The 26930-nt window shown below is 51.1% G+C and overlaps 4 protein-coding genes across 12 annotated transcripts; 2 read left to right on the forward strand and 2 right to left on the reverse strand.

Moving 5' to 3' along the window:
- LOC102177846 (tubulin alpha-4A chain) lies at nucleotides 3622–7414 on the forward strand. Its single transcript, XM_018059034.1, has 4 exons — nucleotides 3622–3702; nucleotides 5480–5702; nucleotides 5977–6125; nucleotides 6370–7414. The coding sequence occupies exons 1-4, from the start codon at nucleotides 3700–3702 to the stop codon at nucleotides 7339–7341; spliced, it is 1347 nt and encodes a 448-aa protein (XP_017914523.1). The 5' UTR covers nucleotides 3622–3699; the 3' UTR covers nucleotides 7342–7414.
- On the reverse strand, nucleotides 8844–12245 carry STK16 (serine/threonine kinase 16). Of its 5 annotated transcripts, none has more exons than XM_018059087.1 (8): nucleotides 12181–12245; nucleotides 11632–11821; nucleotides 10868–11087; nucleotides 10484–10617; nucleotides 10193–10313; nucleotides 9972–10067; nucleotides 9440–9561; nucleotides 8844–9333 (listed from the first exon to the last, which is right to left on the reverse strand). In XM_018059087.1, exons 2-8 carry the CDS (start codon nucleotides 11715–11717, stop codon nucleotides 9195–9197), a joined length of 918 nt encoding a protein of 305 aa, XP_017914576.1. In that variant the 5' UTR covers nucleotides 11718–11821; nucleotides 12181–12245; the 3' UTR covers nucleotides 8844–9194. The 5 variants fall into 5 exon arrangements, with proteins under 5 accessions (XP_017914576.1, XP_017914599.1, XP_017914593.1 ...); XM_018059110.1 differs by lacking the exon at nucleotides 12181–12245 and adding an exon at nucleotides 12121–12177; XM_018059104.1 differs by lacking the exon at nucleotides 12181–12245 and adding an exon at nucleotides 12057–12174.
- On the forward strand, nucleotides 12298–20346 carry GLB1L (galactosidase beta 1 like). 3 transcript variants are annotated; one of them, XM_005676574.3, is made up of 17 exons: nucleotides 12298–12473; nucleotides 13677–13803; nucleotides 13970–14136; nucleotides 14387–14537; nucleotides 14699–14759; nucleotides 16902–16996; nucleotides 17095–17269; nucleotides 17358–17416; nucleotides 17520–17641; nucleotides 17752–17792; nucleotides 17989–18107; nucleotides 18420–18494; nucleotides 18585–18674; nucleotides 18788–18901; nucleotides 19189–19320; nucleotides 19545–19760; nucleotides 19931–20346. In XM_005676574.3, the coding sequence occupies exons 2-17, from the start codon at nucleotides 13735–13737 to the stop codon at nucleotides 20186–20188; spliced, it is 1944 nt and encodes a 647-aa protein (XP_005676631.1). In that variant the 5' UTR covers nucleotides 12298–12473; nucleotides 13677–13734; the 3' UTR covers nucleotides 20189–20346. The 3 variants fall into 3 exon arrangements, with proteins under 3 accessions (XP_005676631.1, XP_017914565.1, XP_017914572.1); XM_018059076.1 differs by lacking the exon at nucleotides 19189–19320 and having other exon boundaries at nucleotides 12309–12473; XM_018059083.1 differs by lacking the exons at nucleotides 13970–14136; nucleotides 14387–14537 and having other exon boundaries at nucleotides 12352–12473.
- Nucleotides 20303–26787, reverse strand: ANKZF1 (ankyrin repeat and zinc finger domain containing 1). 3 transcript variants are annotated; one of them, XM_013972832.2, is made up of 14 exons: nucleotides 26631–26787; nucleotides 26197–26372; nucleotides 25012–25124; nucleotides 24694–24796; nucleotides 24378–24571; nucleotides 23875–23987; nucleotides 23634–23781; nucleotides 23136–23364; nucleotides 22819–22965; nucleotides 21655–22126; nucleotides 21383–21494; nucleotides 21083–21250; nucleotides 20855–20946; nucleotides 20303–20632 (listed from the first exon to the last, which is right to left on the reverse strand). In XM_013972832.2, the coding sequence occupies exons 2-14, from the start codon at nucleotides 26342–26344 to the stop codon at nucleotides 20509–20511; spliced, it is 2163 nt and encodes a 720-aa protein (XP_013828286.1). In that variant the 5' UTR covers nucleotides 26345–26372; nucleotides 26631–26787; the 3' UTR covers nucleotides 20303–20508. The 3 variants fall into 3 exon arrangements, with proteins under 3 accessions (XP_013828286.1, XP_005676637.1, XP_013828282.1); XM_005676580.3 differs by having other exon boundaries at nucleotides 26481–26787; XM_013972828.2 differs by having other exon boundaries at nucleotides 26197–26375; nucleotides 26481–26787.

Consider the following 26930-nt stretch of genomic DNA (forward strand, 5'->3'; position numbering starts at 1 on the left):
ATTGGAATTGGAAACCCGTTTATGGATAAATTCAAGGCATTGGCACGGTTGCTTTCCTTCTAAAGACTTTAGAGGAAAACATGTCCCTTGCCTTTCCCGTCTTCTAGAGGCTGTCTGCATTCCTTCACCACGGCCTCCTTCCATCTTGAGAGCCTTCACTCTGACCTCTCCCCTTCCCTGACTTGACTCTCCTGCCTCCTCCTTCCATTTAGAAGGACCCTTCTATTTCTCTTGGTAAATGTCACATTCCACTTGAAAATAGGTGGGTTATTTTCAAATATCTTTTGATATTAATTTCTAACATGATTCTACAGTGATAAGAGGAGCGATTCTGTATGATTTCAATACCTTTAGATGGTGAAAGTTTTGCACCTTGTTTTATTCCAGTGTCTTCTAGTTTACAGTCTGTGGGAACTTGAACAGAATTTGTATTCTATTGCTGTGTGAAAATTGTATAATCTTAACTATGTTGAATTGGTTCATAGTGCTTTTCAGGTCTACTAGATCCTTCTACTCTGTAGAAGATAATTAATTTTTGAGAAAATGGTATTGTATTCATTGTATTAATTTTTGAGAGTTTGATATTGAAAGCCCAACTAAAAATCTTAATTTATCTACTTTTAAAAATAACTATAATGTATAGTGGAACTATATGTAACCTTGTTCTCTATTTTCCAAGTCTCTTGTTAATGTGTTATCATACTTTCATAATTAAAAAAAATTTTTTAATTAAAACAAGGACTTGTGATTACACTGGGCCCACCCAGAAAACCCCAAATCTCCCCATCTCAAGACCTTTACCTTAATCACACTCACACTGTGTTTAGCCATGGCAGGTAACGTAGTCACGGATTTCAGGGACTAGAATGTGGACATCTTGGGGGGAGTGCTATTCTGCCTATCACAGTTGCTAAGTGGGAATACAGGCCTAGAATAGCCATCTCTTCCAATTTGTTTCATGATAAGCTAGAATCTGGATTTTTACATGATCAAAACAGTTAACCTAGCAGGCCTGAGACAGCTATCCTTGGAAAGGCCTGCTCACAAGGTTGGCCCTCAGCTAGCATCTCAGAACTTGGCTCTTAGAGTACTCCCAGTCAACAGCTGATTGATCAAGATGGTTTGTTGTGCCTGGACAGTGTGCATAAATGATGTGATTTATGCTGAACACCCATTTTTCTTCTGAGTCTGGAATTTTGGCACATGCAAGGCAGAAGTGCCTCTGTGAACAGCCCCCACTAAAGACCTTGGGTGCTGAGTCTCTAATGGGCTTTCTTGGGCAAAAGCACTGCAGGGAAATGTTGCTCCATTTTCATTTAGGAAAACAAGTACATCGTGTAAGCTCTTATGGAGGGGAGGGGGCATGGATTCCTTCAGACTCCTGTTGTGTCTTTTCCCCTTATTATCCAGCTGTGTATTGTTCTTGCATCACTGTAATAAACCCTAGCTGTAAGTACAAGTTTATGCTGAGTCCTGTGAGTCTGTCTAGTAAGTCTCCTAACATAGGGGTGGTCTTTGGCGATGCCCCATACATTTTTTTCATATTCTAAACGCAATAGGGGTTAACACTGTGGGAGCCAGATGAAACATTTCAGAGAAGGAATTTGTTTTCCAGGCTGCTAATTTGAAACTTCTGGAGTCTTAAGAGTTTTACCTTACTTTCAGTCCCATCTCTATAATGAAACAATTCATCTGACACACACTTAGCAAATGTTACCATGTGCCAAGTGCCATACTAGGAACTGGGGAACACAAAAGTGAACAAGACACAGTCTTTTGCTTCAGCAAGATCACTGTCTAATAAGATGGACATATGCATGAATAACTGCAGCATGAGGTGCTACACGCACTAAAATAAGTGAACAAAATGCTCTAAGAGTCCAGGCAGCTGGATACATAGTGCTTTCCTGTGTGCGTATGCATCCTCCAGTTCATCTGGTCCTCACAATCCAAAGTTATTATCCCAGTTTTACAGAAAAAGAAGCAGAACCTGAAGAACAAATAGGTTTGGGGTTTTGCCTAAGAGAGCACAAGTCTCTTAAAATACTCACTCTGCAGGGTTGGGCTGCACAAGGAAAACAGAGGGCCAGGGAAAGTCTGAACGAGGCCGCGTATTCTGTAGTCACCAAGGCTCCTTGCTCTGTAGAGACCATGACCCCATTTCCCAAAGCAACCTCATTATGTGCCCTTGCCAGGTTTCTTTTCTATGAATGAGTCTTGTTCTCCCGACCATATGGTTAGTCTACTGGGAAAAGAGACCTTGTCATATTTCACGGTGTTTCTTTCCATGCCTTGGTAAAGTAAGGTATCAGTTAGCTATTTTGTTGGTAGAAAGTTGCCATTGCTAGTTATTTTATCCTGCTGTGTTATATTGTCAGGCAGTCTTGGCCCTAGGAAACACTAGGAGAAACAAATAGGAGAGACAGGTGAATCTTTTCCCAGGAGACAGGATGTACCAATAGGCACGTAGGGCACTTCTGATGATTTCTGCAGTGAAGAGAGACAGGTAGAAAATGTAAGGCATGCAAGGGAAAGCAGAAGTGGGTTGAAAAGCCCATTCTTGCGAGACATGGGGATGAAAAGTAGAAACAAGGAATAGCTTTAGCTGAGACCTCTGCCAGAGCTCGGAGGGCTTTGAGATGCAGGTAGCAGATCCTGCCCATGGCTTAAGGACAGAAGAGGATGGAAAAGTCAAAACCAGCCATGACATCAGAATCTCCATTTTCTTTTTTCCTGCTCAGAGTCAACAAACGTTATAACACCTCACAATGCTTTCTGGGGATGGGATCGTTATCTCCTTTAACCGGTGAAGATGCCTAGAATTCAGTGAGGTTAAGTCACTTGCCCAAGGTCACATAGGGTAGTCAGGATGCGAATCCCAGAAGCTCCAGCGGTTCTGGGTGCAGGAGAGTGGGCAGGTGGCTATGGCGAGGGCCGGCTAATAGTGACGGTGCTGATGACGGGGCCACTGACCAGCGGGCAGCCGGCGAGACGCGAGAGATTCTGGGGGTCGGCCCTCGCAGACAGACTGTGGGGTTCGGCTCTGCGGAGCAACCTAAGGGATCGGCAACCTGGGGCTCAGACTGTGCAGCTCCCGGTCCTCGGCCGCCCGCGGGCGTTGGCGAAGGCCAGCCGTCCCGGCCGGGGACCAGCAGGCCTCCTGCGACGACTGCAAGCCGTTCCTGGGGGACGCGCCAGAGCCAGGCAGTCGGCCGGAGCCTCCAGAGAGGCGGGACGAGGAGGGCACAGGCGAAAGCTGGCTGCAGCCACTCCGGAAAAACAGCCTCTGCCGCACCCGGCCTAAGTCAGAACACCTTAGCGACAGGCGCCCCCACGAAGTAGGTGCAGGAGAGACACATCCTGGCACCGCGCCTTGCGTCCCAACAGCGGAGCTCGGGAGCTCCGAGTGTCGGCGCAAAGCCGGGAGAGAAGGGTTTAAGCTCGGGTCGCTGCTGCTCACTCACGCGGGACAGGTGAGGGACTCTGGCACGCCCCGGGGAGGGGACTCGCTCTGGCCCCACCCCTCCGGGCCGCCTACCTTTCGGGGGCGTGGCGTTTGGGCCGCCCCGCTCCTAGTGGGCGGTCGGAGCGCGCGGGCCCGCCCCCCGCATATAAGAGCGGTGCGGCACTGCAGCTAGCGCAGTTCTCACTGAGACCCGTCACCCGGACTCTACGTGAGACCCACCGCCCGGACTCACCATGGTGAGTGCGGCCCCGCCGGCATCGCGCCCGTCCCCTAAGTTCTCCTCTTCTTCGGGGAACCTCGCTCTAGGGCTGCTCGGGGCCCTCTATCCGGAGTTTCAGGTCTCGAGGTGTTGGAGGGGGGTTGCCTTCCCCCCCGCCCCCCCGCCTCTCCCGGTGACTTTGGCTGGGCCAAGTTGTCCACTTTCGGATGCTAGGGAGGGTGGTAGAGCGGGGTGGGAATCTTCAGTAGCAGAGAGGAGTCCTCCTGGAATCCCCTCCTGCTCCGCCAAGTATTTGTGTCCTAACCCTCCTGAGGGGAGTCACGCGGTCCCGCGGCCCGTCCTTTCTGCAGTCGAGGGAGACCCCGCTTGGCTGCCCTCCGCCCCTAGCCTCCCCCTCACTCCCGAGTCCTTGGAACTGACCAAACACGTGCTTGGTGCAAGAAGGTGGGAAGGGGTCAGATCACTTGGTTCAGCATCTCCCTTTCCTCCGACTGTGGGCGCATCCCTTCTACCCACAGCACCCCCACCTCGTGACTCAGCACCCCTCTTTTGATCCTGGAGGGGTGGCGAGAATGGGGTTCGGCCTAGTGAGGCGAGCCGGAATCTCTCCGGCCGGAGTCCGTGTGCACGGACGGGCAGAGACAGCTGGCGCTTGAGCGAGAGCGCGGGCCGAGGCCAGGTTGGGGGGAGGGGAAAGAGGTGTGTGTAGGGGGTGGTATTTATAGCCCAGCGACGGGGGCCGAAATCCAATCCTCGCTTTCCACTGGGATGGACCTGGAAAGAATCTAGAAGGGGCAAATACGGGGCCAGACCGCAGAATGGCGCTCACCCCGCCCAGGGCAAGGCAGGTTACCTTCGGGGCCTCACCGCAGGTTCCGCTTCCTTTTCTGGGTGTTTGCAAACCGTCACCCCGCCATTTCGGTGTCGAAAAGGGAGGCCGCGCCGGCCCTGCGCTGCACCACTTTGGCTCTTCAGAGGTTAATTCCAGACTGGCAGGAATGAGCCTAGGGCAGCGAGTGCCCCAGTGCCCACAACCCTTACTGCCGGCGCCTTACTGCTCTCTGCAGTTTCCATAAGGGCGCCGCAGTGGATGAACGTGGTGAAGATACCCAGGGTGTGGGGGTAGAGGTGGAGAGAGCAGCCAGATGGGATTGATCCCCAGAGCCAGATGGGATTTAAAGGTGGTGAGGGCGAGGGCATCCTGCTGGCCAGCATGGTCAGTTGATGCCTGACCGGAAGGCTGAGACATCTCTACAGTTCGCAAGAATGAAAGGGACAGAGGGTTATATGATATTCTAGTTGTTCATCCTCAAAGCAAAGAATTAATCAAGGGCGGACCTCTAGCTATAAATTCTTAGCTCTGGAAAACCTTCTGTCCCTTCTCAAGCTCTTGAGAAGCTGATCTGTGGGAGTAGGGATTGGTAACAGCTGAAAAAATCGCTTGTCCTTGTCTCAGTGACTGCAGTGTCCGCCTGTCTCATATGCACTTGACCTCTCCGTCCTGCCTGAGTGTCCTGTGAATATGGCAGGGTCATATGGAGCCACAGCTCTTACTTGACAAGGTCCCCATGGAGAAGTAGGCTGAGGAAACTGGCCTGCCCTACTGGGTGCCTCCAGTTGGAAAGTCCTATGCAGGAGAGCCTGGGCAGCATGCCAGCCTCTTTGACCTCTGCTCAGGCCCTTTTGCCAACTGAGTCATCCTAACTGGTAGGTGATAGGGTGGGAGAGAGGCTCATGAGGTAAGGACTTATGTATGTGGGGCTTATGTCATGTCCCCTCTCTTTACCCTTCAGCGTGAATGCATCTCAGTCCATGTGGGGCAGGCAGGTGTCCAGATGGGCAATGCCTGCTGGGAGCTCTACTGTCTGGAACATGGAATTCAGCCGGATGGACAGATGCCCAGTGACAAGACCATCGGTGGAGGGGACGACTCCTTCACCACCTTTTTCTGTGAAACCGGTGCCGGAAAGCATGTGCCCCGGGCAGTTTTTGTGGATTTGGAGCCTACCGTAATTGGTGAGCAGAAGAGAGGGTGGAATTAAGGATGTCTAGATCTGGCTTTCCTGGCTCTGCAAAACCCCTTGCCCTGTTGGAAGCTAAAGAACGGAGGCTGACCGCAGACTGGCCTGGGCAGCAGGTCTGGGTTTCTCTCACACACTGCTATCTCAGGCTGGCAGGAGGATGAATGCTTCCATATATCTGACCACAGCCACCAGGCTGAGGGAGGGAGGTCTGTGCTGAGCATAGCCTTGTGGTTTCTGCTCTAACGATGTGATGAATGCCTTTTCAGATGAGATCCGAAATGGCCCATACCGGCAACTCTTCCACCCCGAGCAGCTCATCACTGGGAAAGAGGATGCCGCTAACAACTATGCTCGTGGTCACTACACCATTGGCAAGGAAATCATTGACCCAGTACTGGACCGGATCCGCAAGCTGGTAAGAATTGGGGGTAGAAGGAAGGAAGCTTTTGAAATGATGCTAATGGTCAGAAACATTTTTTTCCAAATCCATTTCATGGAGTCATCTTTAATTATATATGTCCCAGAGCATGCTGTGGCTTTGGGATACTCATTAGTCTGCCTTAACACCTGAGAAATTTTAGACTTTTGTGAAGCCAGAACATAAGAGATCCTCAGGTCCTTTCCCCACCCACATTGCTCTTTTCCTTCTTGTCTTTCAGTCTGATCAGTGCACAGGACTTCAGGGCTTCCTGGTGTTCCACAGCTTTGGAGGGGGCACTGGCTCTGGCTTCACCTCACTGCTGATGGAGCGGCTCTCTGTTGACTATGGCAAGAAATCCAAGCTGGAGTTCTCCATCTACCCAGCCCCCCAGGTGTCCACGGCCGTGGTGGAGCCCTACAACTCCATCCTGACCACTCACACCACCCTGGAGCACTCAGATTGTGCCTTCATGGTGGACAACGAGGCCATCTATGACATCTGTCGCCGCAACCTGGACATCGAGCGCCCGACTTACACCAACCTCAACCGCCTCATCAGCCAGATAGTCTCCTCCATCACAGCCTCCCTGCGCTTTGATGGCGCCCTCAACGTGGACCTGACCGAGTTCCAGACCAACCTGGTGCCCTACCCTCGCATCCACTTCCCCCTGGCCACCTATGCACCAGTCATCTCTGCAGAGAAGGCCTACCACGAGCAGCTGTCGGTGGCAGAGATCACCAATGCCTGCTTCGAGCCTGCCAACCAGATGGTGAAGTGTGATCCCCGCCACGGCAAGTACATGGCCTGCTGCCTGCTGTACCGTGGAGACGTGGTACCCAAGGATGTCAACGCCGCCATTGCTGCCATCAAGACCAAGCGCAGTATTCAGTTTGTGGACTGGTGCCCCACAGGCTTCAAGGTTGGTATCAACTACCAGCCCCCCACTGTGGTGCCCGGGGGAGACCTGGCCAAGGTGCAGCGTGCTGTGTGCATGCTGAGCAACACGACCGCCATCGCTGAGGCCTGGGCCCGCCTGGACCACAAGTTCGACCTGATGTATGCCAAGAGGGCGTTTGTGCACTGGTATGTGGGCGAGGGCATGGAGGAGGGTGAGTTCTCTGAGGCCCGGGAGGATATGGCTGCCCTGGAGAAGGATTACGAGGAAGTGGGCATCGACTCCTATGAGGACGAGGATGAGGGAGAAGAATAGAACCGCTGCCTGGAGCCCACTCACTATGTTTATTGCAAAATCCTTTCGAAATAAACAGTCTCCTTGCACGGTTTCTCGTCCCTCTGTGAGTGCTTGAGCTTTGCTGCCTTCTCCTTTTGTGCTGCTGCTGCTGTTTCTGCTGCCGCCCTAACTATGTGCTGCTCATGACTTTTTCCTTCCATGGATGAAGGTTAAACCTGCCAAGGGGCCCTTGCCAGGCCCGGGAAACATGACCCCATGTATTATCCTAGGAGTGCCCAGGATAGGGGGGAGATGAGGACCGGATCTTGGACCTGTCCAACATGAGCCATTAAAGGATCTGAGGCTTCACTTCCTTTCCAAGTAGGAGTTTAAGCCCAGCCGTTTCTGTATTTGAGAGTTAGACTGCTACCCTATTCTTCCTGCTGCTCTGCATTCACCGAGACTGGAAGCAAAGCTTGGCCCAGACACCTCTGTGCGTTTTAAGGGCTTGGGAGTGGGGCTGAACAGGCCCAGAGTTCCTGGGCATGGAGCCTAGTCATAAGCTTGGGGGCTGGGAGGGAACAAGGGCGATCTCCCAGAGTTGTTTGTGTCCGTGCACCTCCCAGCAGCTTTGCAAAGCTTACTTTTGGTCTTGCTGTTTTGCTGGGGCCTAGGGTTGTGCCATTAAAAGCCAGGTCATCTCCCCTCTGTTTGTGCTTTCTTTCTGGCCTCAGCTTCTGTGCTAGCTGGTGGGAGCCTCCTGCCAGGGCCCTGGGGAAAACTTCAAGGTTGCTAATAGGCACCCCAGGACCCACACTGACGTCAGCAGTTGGGGGGTGGGCACAGTTGGCTGAGGGGGGGCCTCACTCTCAGGAGCAGGAGGTGCCAACCCTGCCCTCCCCTCCCCTCCCTGGTGATTCAGGGACGCAGTGCCCTTCCCAAGGGAACAGGTTTCCAGCCCAGCAAAGGCAGGGCCCCTGTTTACTCAGCAGAGGAGGCAGGAAGTGGCAGCTGGATACTGCCACACCACACAGGCCCCATTAATCATTAACCATGTGTGAACCAGAACCATCTGGGAGAGATTCTGGACTAAAATATCCACCACTTCCACTCCCCTTGCCCCCAGGCAGAGGCTGGAAACCAGTTGTGTGCTTGTCCCAAAGCTTCCTCAGGTGTCTCCACCCAGAAGCCCTTCCTGGAAAACCAGCTGGGCTTCTCTGACTAAGCTACCCAGCCATGGGAATGAAGAAAGAATGAGGTGAGGGTGCTTTAAGGGGGCCCTTAGCTCAGTTCTTGGAATAGAAAGCAGCTCAGGCCAGAGCAGTTTGAAGTTTTTGACTAAGACAAGCTAGGAGAAGAAGTGCCCACTCCCCCACCGGCCAGATCTAAGGTAGGGACACCTGCCTCCAAATGTGGAGGGATGGTCACGCCACTCCTGAGGCTTTGCCAGTCCCTCTTCTCTCCAGGCTCTCCCTCAGAAAAGGCAGCCAGCCTTTGGGTGCCCTGCACCTCCTCTCACTCCAGGAACAACAAGACTAAGATCACACCAAGCTGCTTTCACTTTATTCTTGTTTTATACATTCTCCTGCCCCCAGATTTGGAAGCAGATCATGATGTATGCTCAGCAGTCCTGCTCAGAGCCTTGACTATATTCTACCAGTTCCCCTCTCCCCATCCCCCACTCCCCCCCAGGCAGGCCTCCAGTCCAGTTACTGCTCTTGGGGGTGAGAGAGCAGAATCAGAGACAAAAGACCGAGCAAACTGTCCCAGGCCCCAGCTGCCCCCAGTGACAAGGGCACGGTCCTGGACTGAATGGATGGAGATTCTAATGAGGGAGGGCGGCTCCTTGCCAAGGCACAGGGGCCAACTTCTCAACGTGGCCACGGGTTTGTTCAGATGTGGGTAGTGTGCTCGTCCCGAGCCGAGGGCTGCAGCACCTCCAACTGACTCAGGAGCAGAGGAATGTGAGGGCGCTGCTGGGGGTCCACAGTCATCATTGAGGTCAGCAGCTGCCGCAAGGCTGAAGAATGCCTGCAGAAGGAGGAGGGGAGCGTGAAGGAGGCGGCCGCCCCCTGTGCTCTGACCCCTGCAAACGGAAGGGAGGAGCCTGGAGTGCCCCTGCTCCTTTCAAGCTCACCTGGGGCTCTGCGGGATGCTGAGTTGGTTCTGCACTGCAAGGGCCACGCTGTCACCCTTCTGGAACACCATGTCGTAAGGGCCTTCCCCAAACATCATGGCATATAGCACACAGCCTAGGGACTGAGCATAACTTGGTTATTCCTTGGAAGAGGACCAATGGAGTCATCTCTCTCTGTTTCATTCTGTAGTGAAAGGAGGCTACAGTATGCAGACTTCAGTCACGTGACACCACCAGGGCCCCAGAGAAACTGCCAGTTAGCTGGAGGCCTCTGCATCTTGTGCTGAGCTGCTGCCTCCAGCCCTGACATTTAGTTATACTTATCCTGCTCAAAGGGCAAGATTATATCACTTCCTGAGCAACTGAGTACAGTGTCAGTGACAGTTCCCAGGAAGGAAGTCAATGGGGGGATTGGGACATACATGCTTCCTGGGGCCCCATGCACTGGAAACCAAAGACTTGCTCCTCCAGTTCACAGCAGCTACAGAGCAGCACTCCTCCCCTTCCATGTTCCCACCCACACGCTCCTCACCCAAACATCAGTCCGCTCATCGATGACACAGTGGCTTTGCACGGAAAAGAGCTCCGGGGCCCGGTAGGAGATGGTGCACCGCTGGGCTGCCCAGTCCTGGAACAGTGGCCCCAGAGCTCAGAAGCAGGGCACAGGTTTTGGTCATGTGACAAAACTGGGGCATGTACCAGAAGGGGTTGAGGATGAGGAAGAGATGGGCAAAGGACTCTGGAAACTCTTACCTGGAGGGCCAGAGCCTGGCGGGACCCCTCCACGTGGATGCATGCTTGATTCATGGACCCCAAGTCCATCAGAACCGGCTGCCCCTCATCGCCAAGCAAGATATTGGTGGGTTTCAGGTCCCTGCAGGCAAGTAGAAATGACCCATGAGCATCCCTGAACCAAAAGCCCAAGATCCTAGGGGGGCAAAAGAATCACGGGGACTGTTCCTGGAGAAGAGCACAGAGATCTCTCATTTCTCTTCATGAGGCTCTTCCTTTCTGTCCAGCAAGTACATGGAGCCTCCCACTGACCTGTGGGCATAACCCTTGGTGTGAATAGCCTCAAGGCCTCTGCAGATACCCAGCAGCAGCTGAATGATTTGCTCTTCAGTCAAGAAGTTGCCTTTGTCCTTCAGCTTTTCTATCTCATTCCACAGCGTACCTCTCTGCAAAACAAGTTTCCCCGCAGCTGATGTTTTTAGCCTCTGCTCCCTGAGCCTGATTCTTTCCCTATGTCAGAATTTATAGCAATTTCACCACACACCCTACAGCCCCAGGTGGGTTCCTTAAACCCCAAATCTGAAATGCTCAAACCAGAACATGACTTCTGCTTCCTAATGTGCTTGAGTGCTCATAATAGCCCTTGGCACACACCGCTCTGTTGCAATCCCATCCATAGCCAGGAGACTTTCTGACCTTGAAGAAGGGTAGCAGCAGCCAGGCCTCATGTTTAGTGCCTCGCTCTCTCAGACAATAAGCCACGAGGTGAAGGATGTTGGGGTGATGGAAGAGGCGATGCATGTCTGCTTCTCGTTGGGCCTCCTCCCGGTCCTGCTGCTCATGACACAGGATTCGCTTCAGGGCGTAGAACTGTCCATCATGCAACCCCTCCACTAGGTCCACAAAGCTGAACCCACTGTGGGCCAAAGGGGTCAGTGAAGGACCAAGGTCATCTCCCATACTGCTGGGATCCAGAGGAATTCCCTGGGAAGAAGTGCGGGGGGGGGGGGGGGGGTGTCTCCCATTTACTAGCAACCCTCCCAAGGTGTGACTCTAAAAAGAAGTCTGAAGATTATTCACATAGAGCAAGGACACAGTCACTTTCTAGGTCCTATGGTCTTAATGCAGGGCTTCAATAAATACTAAATAAATAACAGCCAACCTTTATGAAGTGCTATTTATCAGGCAATAGGGGAGACACTTGATACGAATTATCTCATTTAGTCCTCACAGCCCCATCATTGAAGCAAAATTAGCTCTAATAAGCAGATAAAGCAACTAGGGCTTATCAAGGCCATACATGGTGACTCTAGGAAGACTGGTTCCACAATCCACTTTCTTGACCATCAAGGAGCTGGGCTCCGGCCGGTGAATTAGAGGCTCTGTGCCCCTATCTTGTGCTGACTGCTGTCCTTCAAACACCACAATTCTTGGGACTAAATGATTTCCAAAACACTCACCCCTCCCCCAGTTTATGGATGAAGAGGTAGCGCTTATGGTCAATGGTGACAGTTCCCCGAGAGCAGATGCAAAGCGCGTGGCCCATAGTGTCTCAGTCATCCTTCTCAAGGACGGTCTGAAGCTGCCAAAGGGTTCGTCCAGGTCGAGTAGTCTCTTTCAGGCAAGTTGCTGGGGCTCCAGCAGATCATGCTGGAAGGAAAAGAATGGCAGGTCATGGGCGGGGCACAATCCAGATGACCCCCCCTAAAGGGCCAACGTGAAGCGCTCAGGCCCAGGTCTCCAAACCTAGAGAAAATAAGCCCTGGCAACGCCCGCTCCAAGAAGGCTCGGGTCAGGTGCCTTAAAAAGGCCCAGGCCCCGCGGCGACTCCCAGGCCACTTCCTCCAACCCCGGCCCACCTTCAGGCAGCCCCTCACTCGCACACCCCGTTGGGCTGTAGAGGCAGGGCACGGGGTAGATCCGGAGAGGAATGGGAGGCCTGGACCCACCGCTTGCAGAACCCACTCCGGGTCTCGGTCTGGGTGGGCCAGCCAGGACACCACACTCACCCGGCTTCAGCGGGAAGGAAGCGCCAGGGACCGGAAGCAGTAGTACGTCATCAGTCCGCGCCGGCGTAACGGCCCGCAGTATCCTAGCAACCGCTGAGCACTAGGACGATGTGGGGGCGTGGAGCTGAGAGGCCGGGGGCGGGTTAGGCCTGGGGGAGAACGGGTCCCAGGACCCGGGTGAGGGTTCCCCACCTGGCCTGCAGTGAGGGTCAAGACGCAGGCACCTACGTCAAAGGGGAGCAAAGCCGGGCTCGGCCCGAGGCCCCCAGGACCTGCCTCTCCCAATGCCAGAGGTAGGAGGCGTCATACCTCCCGTGCACCGGGTGGCCGACTGGGGTCCAGCCTGGAGGTGGATGCTCAGAGGGGGCGGGAGCTGGCAGTTTGCACCCCTTTGCAGCTCTGATCAGTACAACCTTGGGGGCTCTGGCCTGTATCTTATTACCGTAATCACAGTAGTTAAGAGCTCAAGCTCTTCAACTAGACTAGGGTCGGAATCTTAATAGCCCATTAGCTGTGTCACCTGGACAAGTTACTTAGCCTCTAGGAACCTCACTTTCCTTAACTGTAAAATAGGTGTAAGAGTACCTAAAGTTAAATGCATGAACTTTGAGGCCAGACTGCCTCATTCAAATCCCAGCTCTACTAAACTAGTTATGTGACCTTGTTAACGGGCTAATATTTCTATCCTCCAATCACCTCATCAGTAAAATGGAGATTATTATCTACTTCATGGAGTTGTTTGAAGATTAAATGAGAGGTGAAGTGCTTACTATAGCGATTGATGCATAGCCCTGAGTAGTGTCCATAAGCAGAAATAACAATAATAACTATCCTGGTCTTCACATCCCAGGCTTGGGACTGTGAAGGCAGTGAGTGATGGAAATTCACAAATTTCCAAACCTTGGAACTTTGATGTCTCTTGCCCAGGCAGGGGTAAATTGGAAAGGGGCGCACATCCAAAGATGATAGGATGGCCTAGATGGTCTCTTTTGTTGAAACAGGACAGGATTCTCTAGGAAGAAGATTCCTCTTGTAACCTGATCCCCACCCCAACTCCCACTCCCCTTTCATATACTGAGAAGATATCCTCTGGTTTCCCTTGGGTCTGAACCTAGATCTGACATTCATCTAGATTTAACCTGCTGTGTACTGAACCCTGTGATAGCAGCAGAGGACTCAGGATGGACAAGGCTCTCCCTATCCTCAGGGGGCTCAGTGTAGTAGAGATCTACTTCTCAATCCTGAATGTGCTCAGAGCACCCGGAAATCTTGTTAAAATACAACTTCTGATTCTACAGGTCTGAGGTAGGGTCTGAGACTCTGCATTTCTAACAAGCTCCCATGATGAAGCTGGTTCATGAACCAGTAGCAAGATCTAGAGGGGTTTACAAACTAGTAGAGTAGCAGGCAGTTGCAGGCTGGAGACAAAGTCCAGGCTAATCGCCTGACAACTTGCAGTGGTCTCCGCCCACTTGCTCGCTGAAGTTCTCTCCCAGGAATCTGCCACGTGACCGTCGGACCACCGTCTCTGACTGGAAGAGCCCCGAAAGCGCCATGGCTCCCAAGAAACCTCTCTGCCTTCCCTCCCTGCTGCTCCCGCTCCTGACGCTGCTGCTGCCCCAGGTAGGATGGGAGAATCGAACCAGCCGCTGGGTGCGGTGAGACAGGCGGAGGAGAGAGTGAAAGTGAAAACAACAAAATACTGGGAAGGGCTAGTTCAGTCTCCTCTGCTTTTGGGAGACGCTGACCCCGGACTCCAGACCCGTGAGCACGGTCTCTCCCCTTACAGGCAGACACTCGGTCTTTCGTAGTGGATCGGGATCATAACAGATTCCTCCTGGACGGGGCCCCTTTCCGCTACGTGTCTGGCAGCCTGCACTACTTTCGCGTACCGCGGGTGCTTTGGGCAGACCGGCTTTTCAAGATGCGAATGAGTGGCCTCAACGTAGTACAGTTGTAAGAAGTGCTCATGAGAGTCATGGAAGGGTGGGATTCACTCCTCCTATCATGCCCTTAAGAAGGGGACCAGGACAGGAAGACTGGCTGGGTATGAGGATTGTAGCTCCAGGGCTTCCCTGCCAAGGGTGGGAAAGGGGAAGGCCAGGACCTCCTTCCCACAGCTTCCTGGAGATTCCTGCAGGCCTGAGCCCCTTGGCCTCCCTGGCTTCTCCCTGTCTTGGGCCCTGTTAACCTCTTCCTTTTTCAGTTATGTGCCCTGGAACTACCATGAGCCAGAGCCTGGGGTCTATAACTTTAATGGCAGCCGTGACCTCTTTGCATTTCTGCAAGAGGCAACTTTAGCGAACCTGTTGGTCATACTGAGACCAGGACCTTACATCTGTGCAGAGTGGGAGATGGTGAGTTAGTTGGAGAAGGGATAGAAGCAAAGCTTCCCATGTGCCTTGACTCTGGGGCCACTTCCATCACTATCCTCAACTTCCTCCCTTCTTACCTACCCTATTCTACTCTCACACAACAAAGCCCACTCACTTTTTTGTTGTCTTTATGTTTGTCTCAGGGGGGTCTCCCAGCTTGGTTGCTTCGAAAGCCTAAAATTCATCTGAGAACCTCAGATCCAGGTGGGTAGAGAAAAAAACAGACTGGACTCAGAAAAAAGCAAACAACAAAATGGGTCATTTGGGTACCCAAAACAGAGATCACTCATTCAAATTATTTAGTTTTAATCATGCCCAGCAGGATGCTGGGAACTGGGGGACCAGAGGACTCAGTGTGGAAGACACATTAATTAAAAAAAAAAAAAAAACCTATATAAGATTATTTTAAAAATACTACACAAGAAAATGGACAAGGAGTTGAGATAGTAAGTAACAGGGCCTCTTTAGGTAGGAAAGCCAGAAAGGCTTTTCTGAGATGATATTTCAGTTACTCTAGGAAAGGGAAAGCACTGGTCATATGAAGAGTGAAGTCAGAATGACCAGGTAGAGGAATGGCGTACTTTTCTGGGGGGAGGGCTGTGCTGTGAGTCTTGTGGGATCGTGGTTCAGATAAGGGATTGAACCTGGCCCCTTGGCAGTGAAAGCTCAGAGCCCTAACTACTGGACCACAGGGAATTCCCAGGTATGGTATGTTTTAAGGCCCAGAGGTAGGACAGAACACTGTTATGAGTGAGGCCAGCATGGCTGGAACACAGCGGGTAAGGGAGAGTAGTATGAGAAATTGGAGCTATATAGTGAGTGTTAATGCAGGACCTTTCAGACCATTGTAAGGGGTTTGCCTTTTATTATAAGCACAGTAGAAAGTCATTGAAAGAGTTTAACCAAAATTATCTGATTTGTTTTCAGACTACGTTAGCCTGGATGTGGAAAATGGATTGAGGGGAGCAAGGGTAGAGGTGGAGAAACTTAACTGGGAGACTATGATTGTAGTTGAGGAGAGAGAGATGGCTCCTGGTTGTGGTAGTGGTGGAAATGCAAAGAAGAGGGAAGAAATGAGCTATAGGTTGGAGATAAAGGTCAACAGGACTCAACTGACAGATTTTGATGAGAAAGGGAGCAGTGGCGGAGGGGCGGGAGGTCAGTATAGGTAAGATGAGGAAAGAAGGGAATTAAGTATCCAGCCAGTCAAGGTGGTGGTGCCATTTACTGACTTAGGGAAGACAGAGAAGACTAGGGGTGGCAAAAGATCAACATTTGGGGGAAAAACAATAGTTCTGGTCATGTTAAATTTTTATCATTCAAGGGACGCGATTTAATGTATGCTTGGATTAAAGGAGGCAGTGCAACCTGGCCCTCCTTTATACAGAACACAAAATGTAAAGGAATTAAATGTTTTAAGAATATAAAGATAGCCTCTAAAACATCTTTCATTGACTCCACCTTTGAGAGTCCGCTGTCTTCTAGGCATTGTCCTCAATGACAGGGATGCAGCCAATGAACCTGACAGACGAAGGTTCCTGCTCACTAGTAGGGGAGACAGACACAAACGCTTAATTTTAATTTCTTAAGCACTTGAAAAGGGAGTACGAGGTGATGTGAGAGAGTGTAACGGGGAATCTACCCTCATCTAGGATATCAGAGGTTTTCTTGGGGAAGTGAAATGTAAGTTGAGACCTGAAGCCTGAGTTGGAGTCACCTAGGTAAGGAGGCAGAGGTCATGCATGAAGACCCTGAGGGTGAGTCAACAAAAATCACCAACAGGAGTTGAGAATTGAAGGCATGCCACCTCATATAATGATCTTTCATTTGCTGACTTAAATGTCCTGGACTGGCAGTTCCATCAGGTGTGGGTCAGACATTCTACAATTTTGTGAATTCCCATGCTACTTCATACCTGAGTCTGGTGGGAGCCTGTAACCCCTAGAGTCCATGGGGTCACAAAGAATCAGACACGACTGAGCACACAGGCACACAAGCGTGTGTGCTATGTCATAGCGATCTCAAGTGTATATTACATCTGGTTACCTAATAGCTCCATGTGATGTGTTTTACCATTTTTTTATGACATTTAAAAAATGAATTCTCAAGAAACACTGCTTTGTTTCCTATGCTTAAATTTCATTGCCATGCAAATATACAAGTGCCTAGGGTTCAGAGTTTCCTCTGACAAGTCACTGCTTCCCAGACGGAGTTATGGACAAGTGGGATGGTACACAGTGCTTCCCTGAGTTCAGGTGGCACTCAAAGATGCTAGCACTGATGCTATGGGTGGGGGCCAAGGAGGTGGCAGTGTCCTAACTAGCAGAGCACTGCCCCTTCCTTTAGACTTCCTTGCCGCAGTGGACTCCTGGTTCAAGGTCTTGCTGCCCAGGATATATCCATGGCTCTACCACAATGGGGGCAACATCATTAGCATTCAGGTACCAGTGGAAAGTTGACTGGGCTAGGGGAAGGAGGTGCCAGTGCCCTTAATTTCTCCACCTCAGAGCTGACCTCCACTTTTCCTTTCCCTTGGCAGGTGGAGAATGAATACGGTAGCTACAGAGCCTGTGACGTGAGCTACATGAGGCACCTAGCTGGGCTCTTCCGATCGCTGCTTGGAGACAAGATTTTGCTCTTCACCACAGATGGGCCTGAAGGACTCAAATGTGGCTCCCTCCAGGGACTCTATACCACTGTAGATTTTGGCCCAGGTCTCCCAAGCAAGGGTTCAGAATGAAGTCTGGGAAAGGGGCACCTGTTTCACGTTGCTTACCTTGCACCTTTGCCTCTTTTCTGCAGCTGACAACATGACCAAGATCTTTGGCCTGCTTCGGAAGTATGAACCCCGCGGGCCCCTGGTGAGGAGCCAGAGGGGAGGCCAATCAAAGCAAGAGGCAGCGTGGGGAATGGGTGGAGCTCAGGTCCCATCTTGCTCACAGCTCCTTTCACTTCACACTCTAGGTGAACTCTGAGTACTACACAGGCTGGCTGGATTACTGGGGCCAGAATCACTCCACACGTTCCATTCCAGCTGTAACCAAAGGACTAGAGAAAATGCTCAAGTTGGGAGCCAGTGTGAACATGTAACTGGAGGCACTGGGGCCAACATGAAATCTGTAACTGGGTGTTAGGGATGAAGGTTAAGATTCAGTGGGTCAGCTTCTACCTTTCCCCCCACTCTCCCCCACTTCAGGTACATGTTCCACGGAGGTACCAACTTTGGATACTGGAATGGTGAGTCTAGATGGTCTCTGGGGTGGAGGCAGGGAGGCAGCAAGGAATTAGAGTCTGAGGAATGTGTGGATTAGGATGTCTAGAAGCTGGATAGGCTACCACCATCCCTTCTGAGAGCAAAATTCTCTGCATGAATTTCTTTGCTTAGGCCTGTCATCTGAACGATGCATTGAATTAATTAAATTGGTTTGACTAGGTGCTGATGAGAAGGGACGCTTTCTTCCAATTACTACCAGCTATGACTACGACGCACCCATATCTGAAGCAGGGGACCCCACACCCAAGCTTTTTGCTATTCGAAATGTCATCAGCAAGGTGCCCTACCACTTCATTAAGTGCCAAAGGCTTTTACTAATTTAGGGGGAGGGGTGCCCAAATTGTTCGTAAAGGGGTCCCATAAGTCAATGATTGTTGTCTGGACCACAAAACCCTCTGAGCAGCCTATTGCAGCATTTCTCACTCAGATGGGACTTCCTGGGGAGATACAAATACATACAATATTAGAGAATCTTCATGACCCCTGAAGCCCTTCCCTGGACCCCCGGTTAAGAACCCTGCACACTAGGGTCTTGGAATAGGGTTTCTTTGTGTGCTTTTCCTATGGCTCCTGAGAGAATTTGGGCTCAGTTCCAGGAAGTTCCCTTGGGACCTTTACCTCCCCCCAGCCCCAAGATGACGCTTGGACCTTTGACCCTACACCTGGTAAGCTCCTCCCCATTATTCTCTGATTCTGCCCAGCCCTCTATTCTGAAAGTTCCCTTATATTCTGATACTTTCCCCTTATTCTAATAGGATGGGAATTTGCTGGACTTCTTAGACTTCCTATGCCCCCAAGGTCCCATCCATTCAGTCCTGCCAATGACCTTTGAGGCTGTCAACCAGGTAAAGCATAATCCACCAACAGCTATACCAAGGGATCCCGAGTTATGCGTCTTCCCCACAGTATCCTTTCTTGTCTCTCAGCACATCTTATTTACTCGTTCTTCCACACCTAGGTCCATGGCTATATGTTGTATCGGACCTATCTGACCGATACTGTTTCTGAGCCAACACAACTCTGGGTGCCAAACAATGGAGTCCATGACCGTGCCTACGTGATGGTGGATGGGGTGAGAACCTAATTCCAGGCTACCTATGAGCCCATTTCCTTTCCTCCCCAGCAAAGTTTCCGGTATCTACCTTTTCCCATTGCCTGCTCACATTTGCAGAGGATAAGGTGGGATGAGGAAGAGTTTGACAAAGGATAAGGTTCTAGAAGGAACTGACAGAAGGGCTTCGTTCTCTTTGCCCTCTAAATAATAGTGTCTATTATTAGTGTCTATTAATGTAGCTTCCTGGGTGGTGGCCACAAGCTAGATGCTGAGCCGCTCCCTTTCACAGATACTCTCATCCACAGGTGTTTCAGGGTGTTTTGGAACGAAACATGAAACATAACCTATTTTTGATGGGGAAAATAGGGGCCACACTGGATGTCCTGCTGGAGAACATGGGGAGGCTCAGTTTTGGGTCTAACAGCAGTGACTTCAAGGTGAGCTCGTTTTGCCCACTCCCTCGCCCCCATACTCTTCTTTACTGAACTCCCTAGAAAAGATAAGGGCCTAAAGGAAGAGCTACAGCCTTAGGGCTTAGAGAGCAAAGCAGCAGCTGGTGGGGGATCTGGACATGGCCACTAGGTGCATTCCAGGGCTTGAGTAGCAGTAGTCTGGCCTTAGAACTTAGTAAATGATGATTTTTCATTTGCCTTCTTCACAGGGCCTGTTACAGCCACCAATTCTGGGGCAGACAGTCCTTACCCAATGGCTGATGTTCCCCCTGAAAGTTGACAATCTTGTCAAAGAGTGGTTTCCCATCCAGCCGCTGAAAAGCTCACATCCTCAGGCCCCCTCTGGCCCCACCTTCTACTCTACCACCTTCCCAATTTTAAACTCAGGCGGGGACACATTTCTGTTTCTACCTGGATGGACGAAGGTATTGCTGATGGTGGGGGTGGGGTGAGAGGTAGGGTGGTAAGAGGGGAAAACCATGGAAGAAGGGAGAGCACAGATTATTCCTCTGATTAGGAAACCCCCCCAACCCCCCAGCAAGGGGATAATTCTACCCCTCTGAGAGCTGATCCTTTCTTTTCCTCTACTCCCCAGGGCCAAGTCTGGATCAATGGGTTTAACTTGGGCCGCTACTGGACAAAGCGGGGGCCGCAACAGACCCTCTATGTGCCAAGACCCCTGCTGTTTCCCAGGGGAGCCCACAACAGAATCACGTTGCTGGAGCTAGAAAACGTGCCTCCTCAGCCCCAAATCCAGTTCCTGGATAGGCCCATCCTCAATAGCACCAAGCACAGGACGTACATCTATTCCCTCTCAAGTGCCTCTGAACCAATGGAGTTAAGTGGGCACTGAAAGAAAGGTAATCCTTGGACGTGGGACAAGCGCAGTGGGCAGGATCCATTCGTGCTAGCCATGGTGACCGTAAGGAAACAAAGGCCACGGGCCTGAATGGAAGTACAAGTGCAGTTTCCTTGCCAAACTTTATTGTGATTAAAGTTCCAGAGACAGTACCAGCTCCACAAACCTCTGTGGCCCTGTCTTTGCCCTGGTTCCTGAAATGTCCTTCACCCTAATCTTCCAAACACTGGTTCCGTGGGGGAAGAAGCAGCCTAGGGCCAGGGGGAGTGTGCCTTCTCAGGCCTAGCACTGGCCCCAGGTGGAGCTGTAAGGGATCAGGAAGAGGGCTTCCCAGCCTGACTGCGATGATCCCGGAGGCAGCGTGTGGAGCAGAAAGAGAAGTCAAGGTAGTGAAAAGGAACAAGGCCTTGGAGAGACATCCCACAACTCCAGCAGCGTCTGAATAAGAGGGAGAAAATGGCTGGAGAGGAATCCCAGAAACGTTCCAATCCAAGCCTTCCCCACCCACCCTCCTGTCACTTGTTTTTATTCCAGAGGTTCCCAAAACATCTCATATCCCCTCAACAGCCGTTGTGAACACAGAGCAGCACTTGCTCTACTTGTACAGAATGGCCCCGCCCACATCACTGCCCACCCCCCACACCTGCCCCCTCCACATACGGAATATTGCTGACGGTGACGGCAGGGTCGGGGGTCTGAGGGTTGGGGGCTCCCAACTGGGCAGCTAGTCTGCGCTCTGCAGCCAGAGCTCTCTGAGGGGAAAAGAAGCTGTGTAAGCACAAGGCCTCAGCAGTGGAGAACGTGTCTAAGAAGTGACGGCTGCACACCAGGGAAGAGATCAGACCTCTGGGGAAGTGTTGCTGTGGAAGGAAGAACCCCCAGCCTCACCTTCTCCCGGTCGCTGAGGGCAGCAAATCGCTGCTGCTCTTCTTGCTCCTGCTTCTCCTGCTCCTGCCGCTTCCGCTGCTGTTCCTCCCGGTGCCGCCGGGCTGCCTTCTGCTCCCTTCTCCGAGTGGCCTGCCGTGCCTCCATTTCTGCTGTTAGCGGCCCCGGCACCTGGAGGATTTCCAGGAAAGCAAAAGGTAAAGATCTGTATAGACTATCCTTGATAAGACTGTAGGAGAGTAGAAAAGATCTAGCGAGCATCTCTGATGCCTTCCCATTCTGCTGCTTCCTTCTCCAGCTGACCTGAGCTTTGCTGTAATCACAAGCATCTGGATTCTTCTCCATGAACCTCCGGAACTCATTGCGTGTCAATCTGTCAGCTGCAACTGTATACGGTGGCCGAGCTCGGGAATCCCTAAGTGCGAAAAACCCCCAAACAGGTTCGGTTTGCCTGCTGCACCTCCCAACATCGCCCAAGCAGACCAAGGGAAATATTGTCAATTAGGCAAGGCCAAGATTAGCATCCAGATCATCCTCTGTACCCTAGCGGGGATCGGCATGAAGACCTCACTTACTGCACAGTGGGGTCCGCACCTGCCTCCAGCAGCAGGCGAACCACTGAGCCTCTCCCAGCTGCGGCCGCTGCGTGCAGAAGAGTGAAGCCACCAGAACCCAAGGGGGCACTGAGCAGAGGCAGAACTCCAGGGTCTAGGGGGCTGGCAGTGAGTCGGTCCTTCAGCATCCCCACATCTCCAGCTCGGCAAGCAGCTAGAAGCACATCCCAGAGCTCCGACTGACAGGGGGACGTGGCCTCATCCCAGGGAGGCTGCAAGGGGGCTGACCCTGAAAGGGCCTCATCTTCCTTTGGTTGCTGGGAAAGAGTCATTTGTGCCCCAGACTCCAGGTCTTGCTTTCTCTCCCTCTTATTCTTTTTTCTCCTCCTTTGCTTGGGAAATACCTCAAACTCACGAAGATCCAGCGTTCCCAGTGTCACCTCTACTACTTCCAACTCTACCTGGGAGCCAGCCTCTCCCTCTGACTCTGATCCTAGGGGGAAAAAGTTGCTATGTTAGATCCATCTAAGGAATAAGCAGAGGGTAGAAGGGTGTGGGCTGCCCCAGATGCCTAAGAATGTACATAGAGAGATAATCCAGATCACTTGAAATAAAATTGTATTTTGTCACCCAAGATAAAGTAGCATATCAAGAGTTGAAGCCATTAGTATCTTGTGAAGATATAAGGCTCACAGCCCCAGGGCAGACCCAGAAGAAGCTATTCAGGGACGAGAGTCCCTGGACATTCCCATGACAGCCTTAGGGTAGTCGGAACAGAGGAGCATGGAGCAGCTGACAACCATGCAGGTGATAGTCTGCCTCATGGGAAGCAAACCCTAGCTCCAAACCAGTGCATCCAAGAAGGCAAGTAAATTATGTTAAGATCCACACAACACACGTCCAAGCATCGACTTCATGCTAAGACTTTTCTAAGACCTAGAAATACATCAGTGATCAAAAGAGATGATAGGAGATTTGGAAAAATCACAAAATATATTTCAGTAATTGCTACCACGAACTGAACAGATGTGTCTGTGTGTGGGGGAGGGGGGGCGGGGTTAGTATGTAAGGGCTTACCTATAAATAGAGAAGCGGGTAAAGTTATGACAGTAGATTTACCGCTGCATTTCTAGGACAGACATCCCCCCAGAGAGAGACCTGACAATTGCCAGATGGTGTGCAAACCCTGTTTGGGAGCTTCCTTGTTCTGCCCAAGTGCCTCATTTTCATCACTGGGGACCTTTCTTTCTTCCTCGATAACTTTCCTTTCTCTCACTCTCTTCCTGTGTGTCTGAGGTAAATCCAACCTGCTTGTCTCCCGGGGGTCTTCTCCTGCCATAAAACAAAAGACTTAGCTAAGGAGAAGCCAGCTCAGGTTTCTGTCAATGAAAATGGCATCAGACTGCAGTCCAAGGGCTAGAAAACCATCTGGATGCATGAATGAGAACCTGAGGCTCGGATGGAACATTTAGAGAGTATGGGGATCTAGAAAGAAAGCTCACCATGGACGTATAACGTGGTCAGCTTATGGAGTACACGCTGTAGCTCCTGAAAGGTGGGTCTTCGGGTAGCGAGGGGGATATCCCAAAGTCGGGGATCTCCCTGGCGCAGGGGAGCCTCACGGCCCCCGAAGAACAAGGACCGGCCAGAGCGGGGGGCACGCAGCAGTATTGTCCCAGCCTCCTCCAGTGCCTTAGCCCAGTCTGGCCCTGCCAGCAGGTCACGAACTTCCTAGAGAAGACAGTAACTCAGCTCTGTAATTCTTCACTTGCTACTTTTAAACCTCCAACCAAACACTGACGTACAGATGACGTGTAGGGAATGGGGAGTGGAGAATGAGAGGATTCAGACTCCTGGGCATCCACCCCATTCTACCTTCATCTACCCAGAAAGAACAAAGACAGGGAACAAAGGAGCCAGCCTCCCTGCTGTACCATTTAATTAGTCAAGAGGAGAGAAGTGGGGATTAGGGGCACACCTGACTTGGACACATAACTCACCTTATAGAGTGCAGCTTCATTGTAGCGCCTCAGACTGGCCCCAGCAGAGTGAGCAGCTGCACCCCGGGCATCCCGAAGCCCCTGGGCTGTGCCCCGCTTGGCCCGCACTGTGTAGCGGTGAAAGGTTTTGTGTGTCAACACTTCTCGTCTGTAGACAGCACAGACTCAGTACTGGAAATCAGATGGTACTCCCAGACTAACAGGATCCATTCCATCCTTGCCCCATGCAGCACCCTCTCACCCTTGGAAAATGGCACCAGCAAAGTGCCCAGCAGCAGCCATGAGCACCACACAGTCCCTGGGACCTCCACTCTGCAGATTCTGAAGCAGCAGTTCTGGTTCTTCAAGGGGCACCTGGAGACACAGGAGTAGCACAAACATCTCTGTGGCACTTACTGGGAGTAAGAAACAAGTGCCAGGGCTACGTGATTCACAGGCACCATCTCTTTTGATACAATAGCTTCATGCTTGCCTCCATTTTATAATAAGAAAATTAGAGACTTGCAGAGGTAGTCAAGATCAAGTAGGAGAACCACAATTCCAACCTAGATCCGTCTGTTTCCAAACTGAATTCCACTACACTTGACCCTTCTAAGATTCAGGCCAGTTCAAGACTGTGCCATCAAGTGTGACACCCACCCTGAACAGGAAGGAAGGGAAGAAATGAGAGACTGTGCTGAGGGGAAATCTAGGCTGAGTGTACAAAAGGCTGGGACTGACCACACAATGTGTGCTGGCACTTGCCTGGCGAGGGCCTAGGACACAGCGATAGGCATAAAGAAACTGGCCCTGGGCATTTTGGAAAAGAACCCGATGCGGGTGGAAGCCTCGGGGTCGCGTAGGCTTCTCAAAGTCAGCCCTCTCCTTATCCAGTATCTGCAGGTCCTCCTCACTGTCTGAGTCTGAGTCTTCTGATCCTGAGATGCTGGAAAGATCACCTGAGAACAACAAAAGATACGAAAGCTTGGTGCCCCATCTTTGACCTTTCTTCAAGCTCCTCAACTAGGGTCGTTCTCCATCCCCATGACTGATTCGCACATGCTTTCCCACCAGTCATCACCTGTGGAACTCTGCTTTTCAAAATCCAGGGCAGACAGGAGAGGCTTGTCCTTGAGACGCTGCTTTAGGTTAAACCGATGCCAGTCAAGCTTGTAATGTTCCCTCTGGTACAAGGCAAAGAGAGAAGAACAATGTGGAAATATGCCTGACCCAGCCTTTTATGTTACACGAGACCTAAACAAGAACTCCACCAAGTATGACCAGGTAATACTAACTTCCTTACTTAAAATGTAGACCTTCACTAAAGACAAATTTCTACCTCTTTACCCCAACCATGACATTTTTGTTTCCACATTTAGCTCTGCACCTGGTCTTTTACCTGTTCCTGGTGGTTCTGGAAGACCTGGTCACAGGTTGAACAAAACAACTTCTCTGAAATATCCAGAGGACCCTGGAATGGTCTTCTTTCTGGGCTTATTCGCTCCTCTGAACCTAAATAAGGGGAGGGTAAACAGAGGTAGAATGGGCCTAAATCCGCACTATCTAGGATTACATTCAGTGTCTGATATACAAAGCAGAAGATATAAATGAGAGAGATGGCATGTCATTGCCTTCAAGGAATTTAACAATCTAGTAGTCACGAAATAAATGACACAGCAATCACTTTATACAATAAATATGCTTCTGAAAAGATATGCATAGGATGAATATAAACATTGTGTGTAAATAAACAACAGGGATTGTTTAGAGGAATTCTGAAAGTGAAAGTGTTAGTCGCTTAGTCCTCTGACTCTTTGCAATCGCATGGACTGTAGCCCACCAGGCTCCTCTGTCCATGAAATTCTCCAGGAAAGAACACGGAAGTGGGTTGTCATGCCCTTCTCCAGATCTTCCCCACCCAGGGATCAAACCTGGGTCTCCCACATTGCAGGCAGATTCTTTACCATGTGAGCCACCAGTGAATGGTTTCTGGTAAGGTTAAGATTATTTTTAAACTGTGCAAATAACTCTTCCCCAATACCATCTTTTTAGCTTATATTTCCTATTACAGTATGCAGTTGATTTTTTTTTTAAAAAGTATAAGAAAACAGCCAAACTAAAGTAGTATGAAACCAACAGTAAGTTGTTCTATATTCAGCAAGAAGGAATGATTTGATTGGAATAGTTATATTTGGGTGATATCAAGGAATGGTGAAGTGTTTTTGCAGGCAGTGGTGTTAATGTGATGAGGCATAAGCAATGGCAAGAGATTTGCTTGGAGACAATTCAGGAGCCTGTTCTAGAAATCCAGCGATCGAGTGAAATTTTTTCTTTTTTAATCAGAAAACATGTACAAATGTTGCCTTAAATTCATAAGTTAAGAAAAATATACACAAACTTCAGCGTAAAAGTAAAAAAACAAACACTCTGCAGTTGGGAGCTGATAAATTTTATCCAGTGGAAGATGTCAAGAAGAGCTCCTAAGCTGGGAAACACAAGTAAGAATGTGTTCCCTGGAGGAGCAATAAGCTCCAAAGTGTCCTGTCATATCTCTCACGGGTCCACCCCACACCTTCCCAGATACCTGGACAGGAAGTCTGCAGAGACTGGGCCAAGGCCTCCTCGGGAAAGTGGCTCACCAGGCGCAGGCCCTGAAGAACCGGAGCATCCGTGCTGAGGTCAAACAGGGAGACCGACACAGGAGCCTGGGCTGCAGCTGGAGCCGGCGACATGGCTGAGCAGAAATTTACTTAGAAGCAGCTGCTGGAGCAGAAAGGAGGTTAAGAAACAGAGCTTCCCAAAGCAAGGTCCTGTGCCGCGTCCCCAGCCAGCGTTTCTCCCACTCCGCAAGGAACCACGGCCACTCACCCGGGTATCAGGGGTGGGCCCAAGGTTAATACGTGATCCCAGCCCGCTTTCTGAAATTCCCAGTCTCCGACCACACAAGAGTGAAATGGGCGCGAATTCAGCAACCAAATCGACTCCAGCAGTGTTAAAATCACCGTTCCCTTAACCAACCTCTCCTCGTTACCCGTGCGGTGAGTTCCAGCAGTGACTACACCGCGTGGCCTCGCCCCCGCCCACAGTAGCTGCACTTAAGGTCACAGGGAGCGGAGAGGCACGGGAGTCTACAGTTCGAAGCCCGGATTTTTGCAACACCGTAACAAACTCGTCACTACGGAGTAGCGAAGAGGACCAAAGGCATTGCCTGCATCTGAGCTCCGCCCCATATAGAGCGCACAATTGGTTCTCTGACCTCCAGGGCCCGCCTCTAGCCTTTAGTCCCGCCTAGGACGCCGAGCATTGGCCATCGTGTCT

Source organism: Capra hircus, chromosome 2 (assembly GCF_001704415.2).
Source record: "Capra hircus breed San Clemente chromosome 2, ASM170441v1, whole genome shotgun sequence".
Classification (NCBI taxonomy): Eukaryota; Metazoa; Chordata; class Mammalia; order Artiodactyla; family Bovidae; genus Capra; species Capra hircus.

What these genes read in the sequence shown, in the direction of transcription:
- LOC102177846 (XM_018059034.1), top strand. An exon ending in TTTGGAGCCTACCGTAATTG is followed by an intron (nt 5,703 to 5,976) that starts GTGAGCAGAAGA and finishes ATGCCTTTTCAG; the next exon opens with ATGAGATCCGAAATGGCCCA. An exon ending in TGGACCGGATCCGCAAGCTG is followed by an intron (nt 6,126 to 6,369) that starts GTAAGAATTGGG and finishes CTTGTCTTTCAG; the next exon opens with TCTGATCAGTGCACAGGACT.
- STK16 (XM_018059087.1), bottom strand. Translation starts at nt 11,717, where the DNA reads ATGGGCCACGCGCTTTGCATCTGCTCTCGGGGAACTGTCACCATTGAC. An exon ending in ATCCATAAACTGGGGGAGGG is followed by an intron (nt 11,088 to 11,631) that starts GTGAGTGTTTTG and finishes TTTGGCCCACAG; the next exon opens with TGGGTTCAGCTTTGTGGACC. An exon ending in AGCATCCCGCAGAGCCCCAG is followed by an intron (nt 9,334 to 9,439) that starts GTGAGCTTGAAA and finishes CTCCTTCTGCAG; the next exon opens with GCATTCTTCAGCCTTGCGGC.
- GLB1L (XM_005676574.3), top strand. Translation starts at nt 13,735, where the DNA reads ATGGCTCCCAAGAAACCTCTCTGCCTTCCCTCCCTGCTGCTCCCGCTC. An exon ending in CACTGTAGATTTTGGCCCAG is followed by an intron (nt 17,270 to 17,357) that starts GTCTCCCAAGCA and finishes TCTTTTCTGCAG; the next exon opens with CTGACAACATGACCAAGATC. An exon ending in TTCTACCTGGATGGACGAAG is followed by an intron (nt 19,761 to 19,930) that starts GTATTGCTGATG and finishes TCTACTCCCCAG; the next exon opens with GGCCAAGTCTGGATCAATGG.
- ANKZF1 (XM_013972832.2), bottom strand. Translation starts at nt 26,344, where the DNA reads ATGTCGCCGGCTCCAGCTGCAGCCCAGGCTCCTGTGTCGGTCTCCCTG. An exon ending in GACCACGTTATACGTCCATG is followed by an intron (nt 22,966 to 23,135) that starts GTGAGCTTTCTT and finishes GTTTTATGGCAG; the next exon opens with GAGAAGACCCCCGGGAGACA. An exon ending in GGTGCGGACCCCACTGTGCA is followed by an intron (nt 21,495 to 21,654) that starts GTAAGTGAGGTC and finishes TTTCGCACTTAG; the next exon opens with GGATTCCCGAGCTCGGCCAC.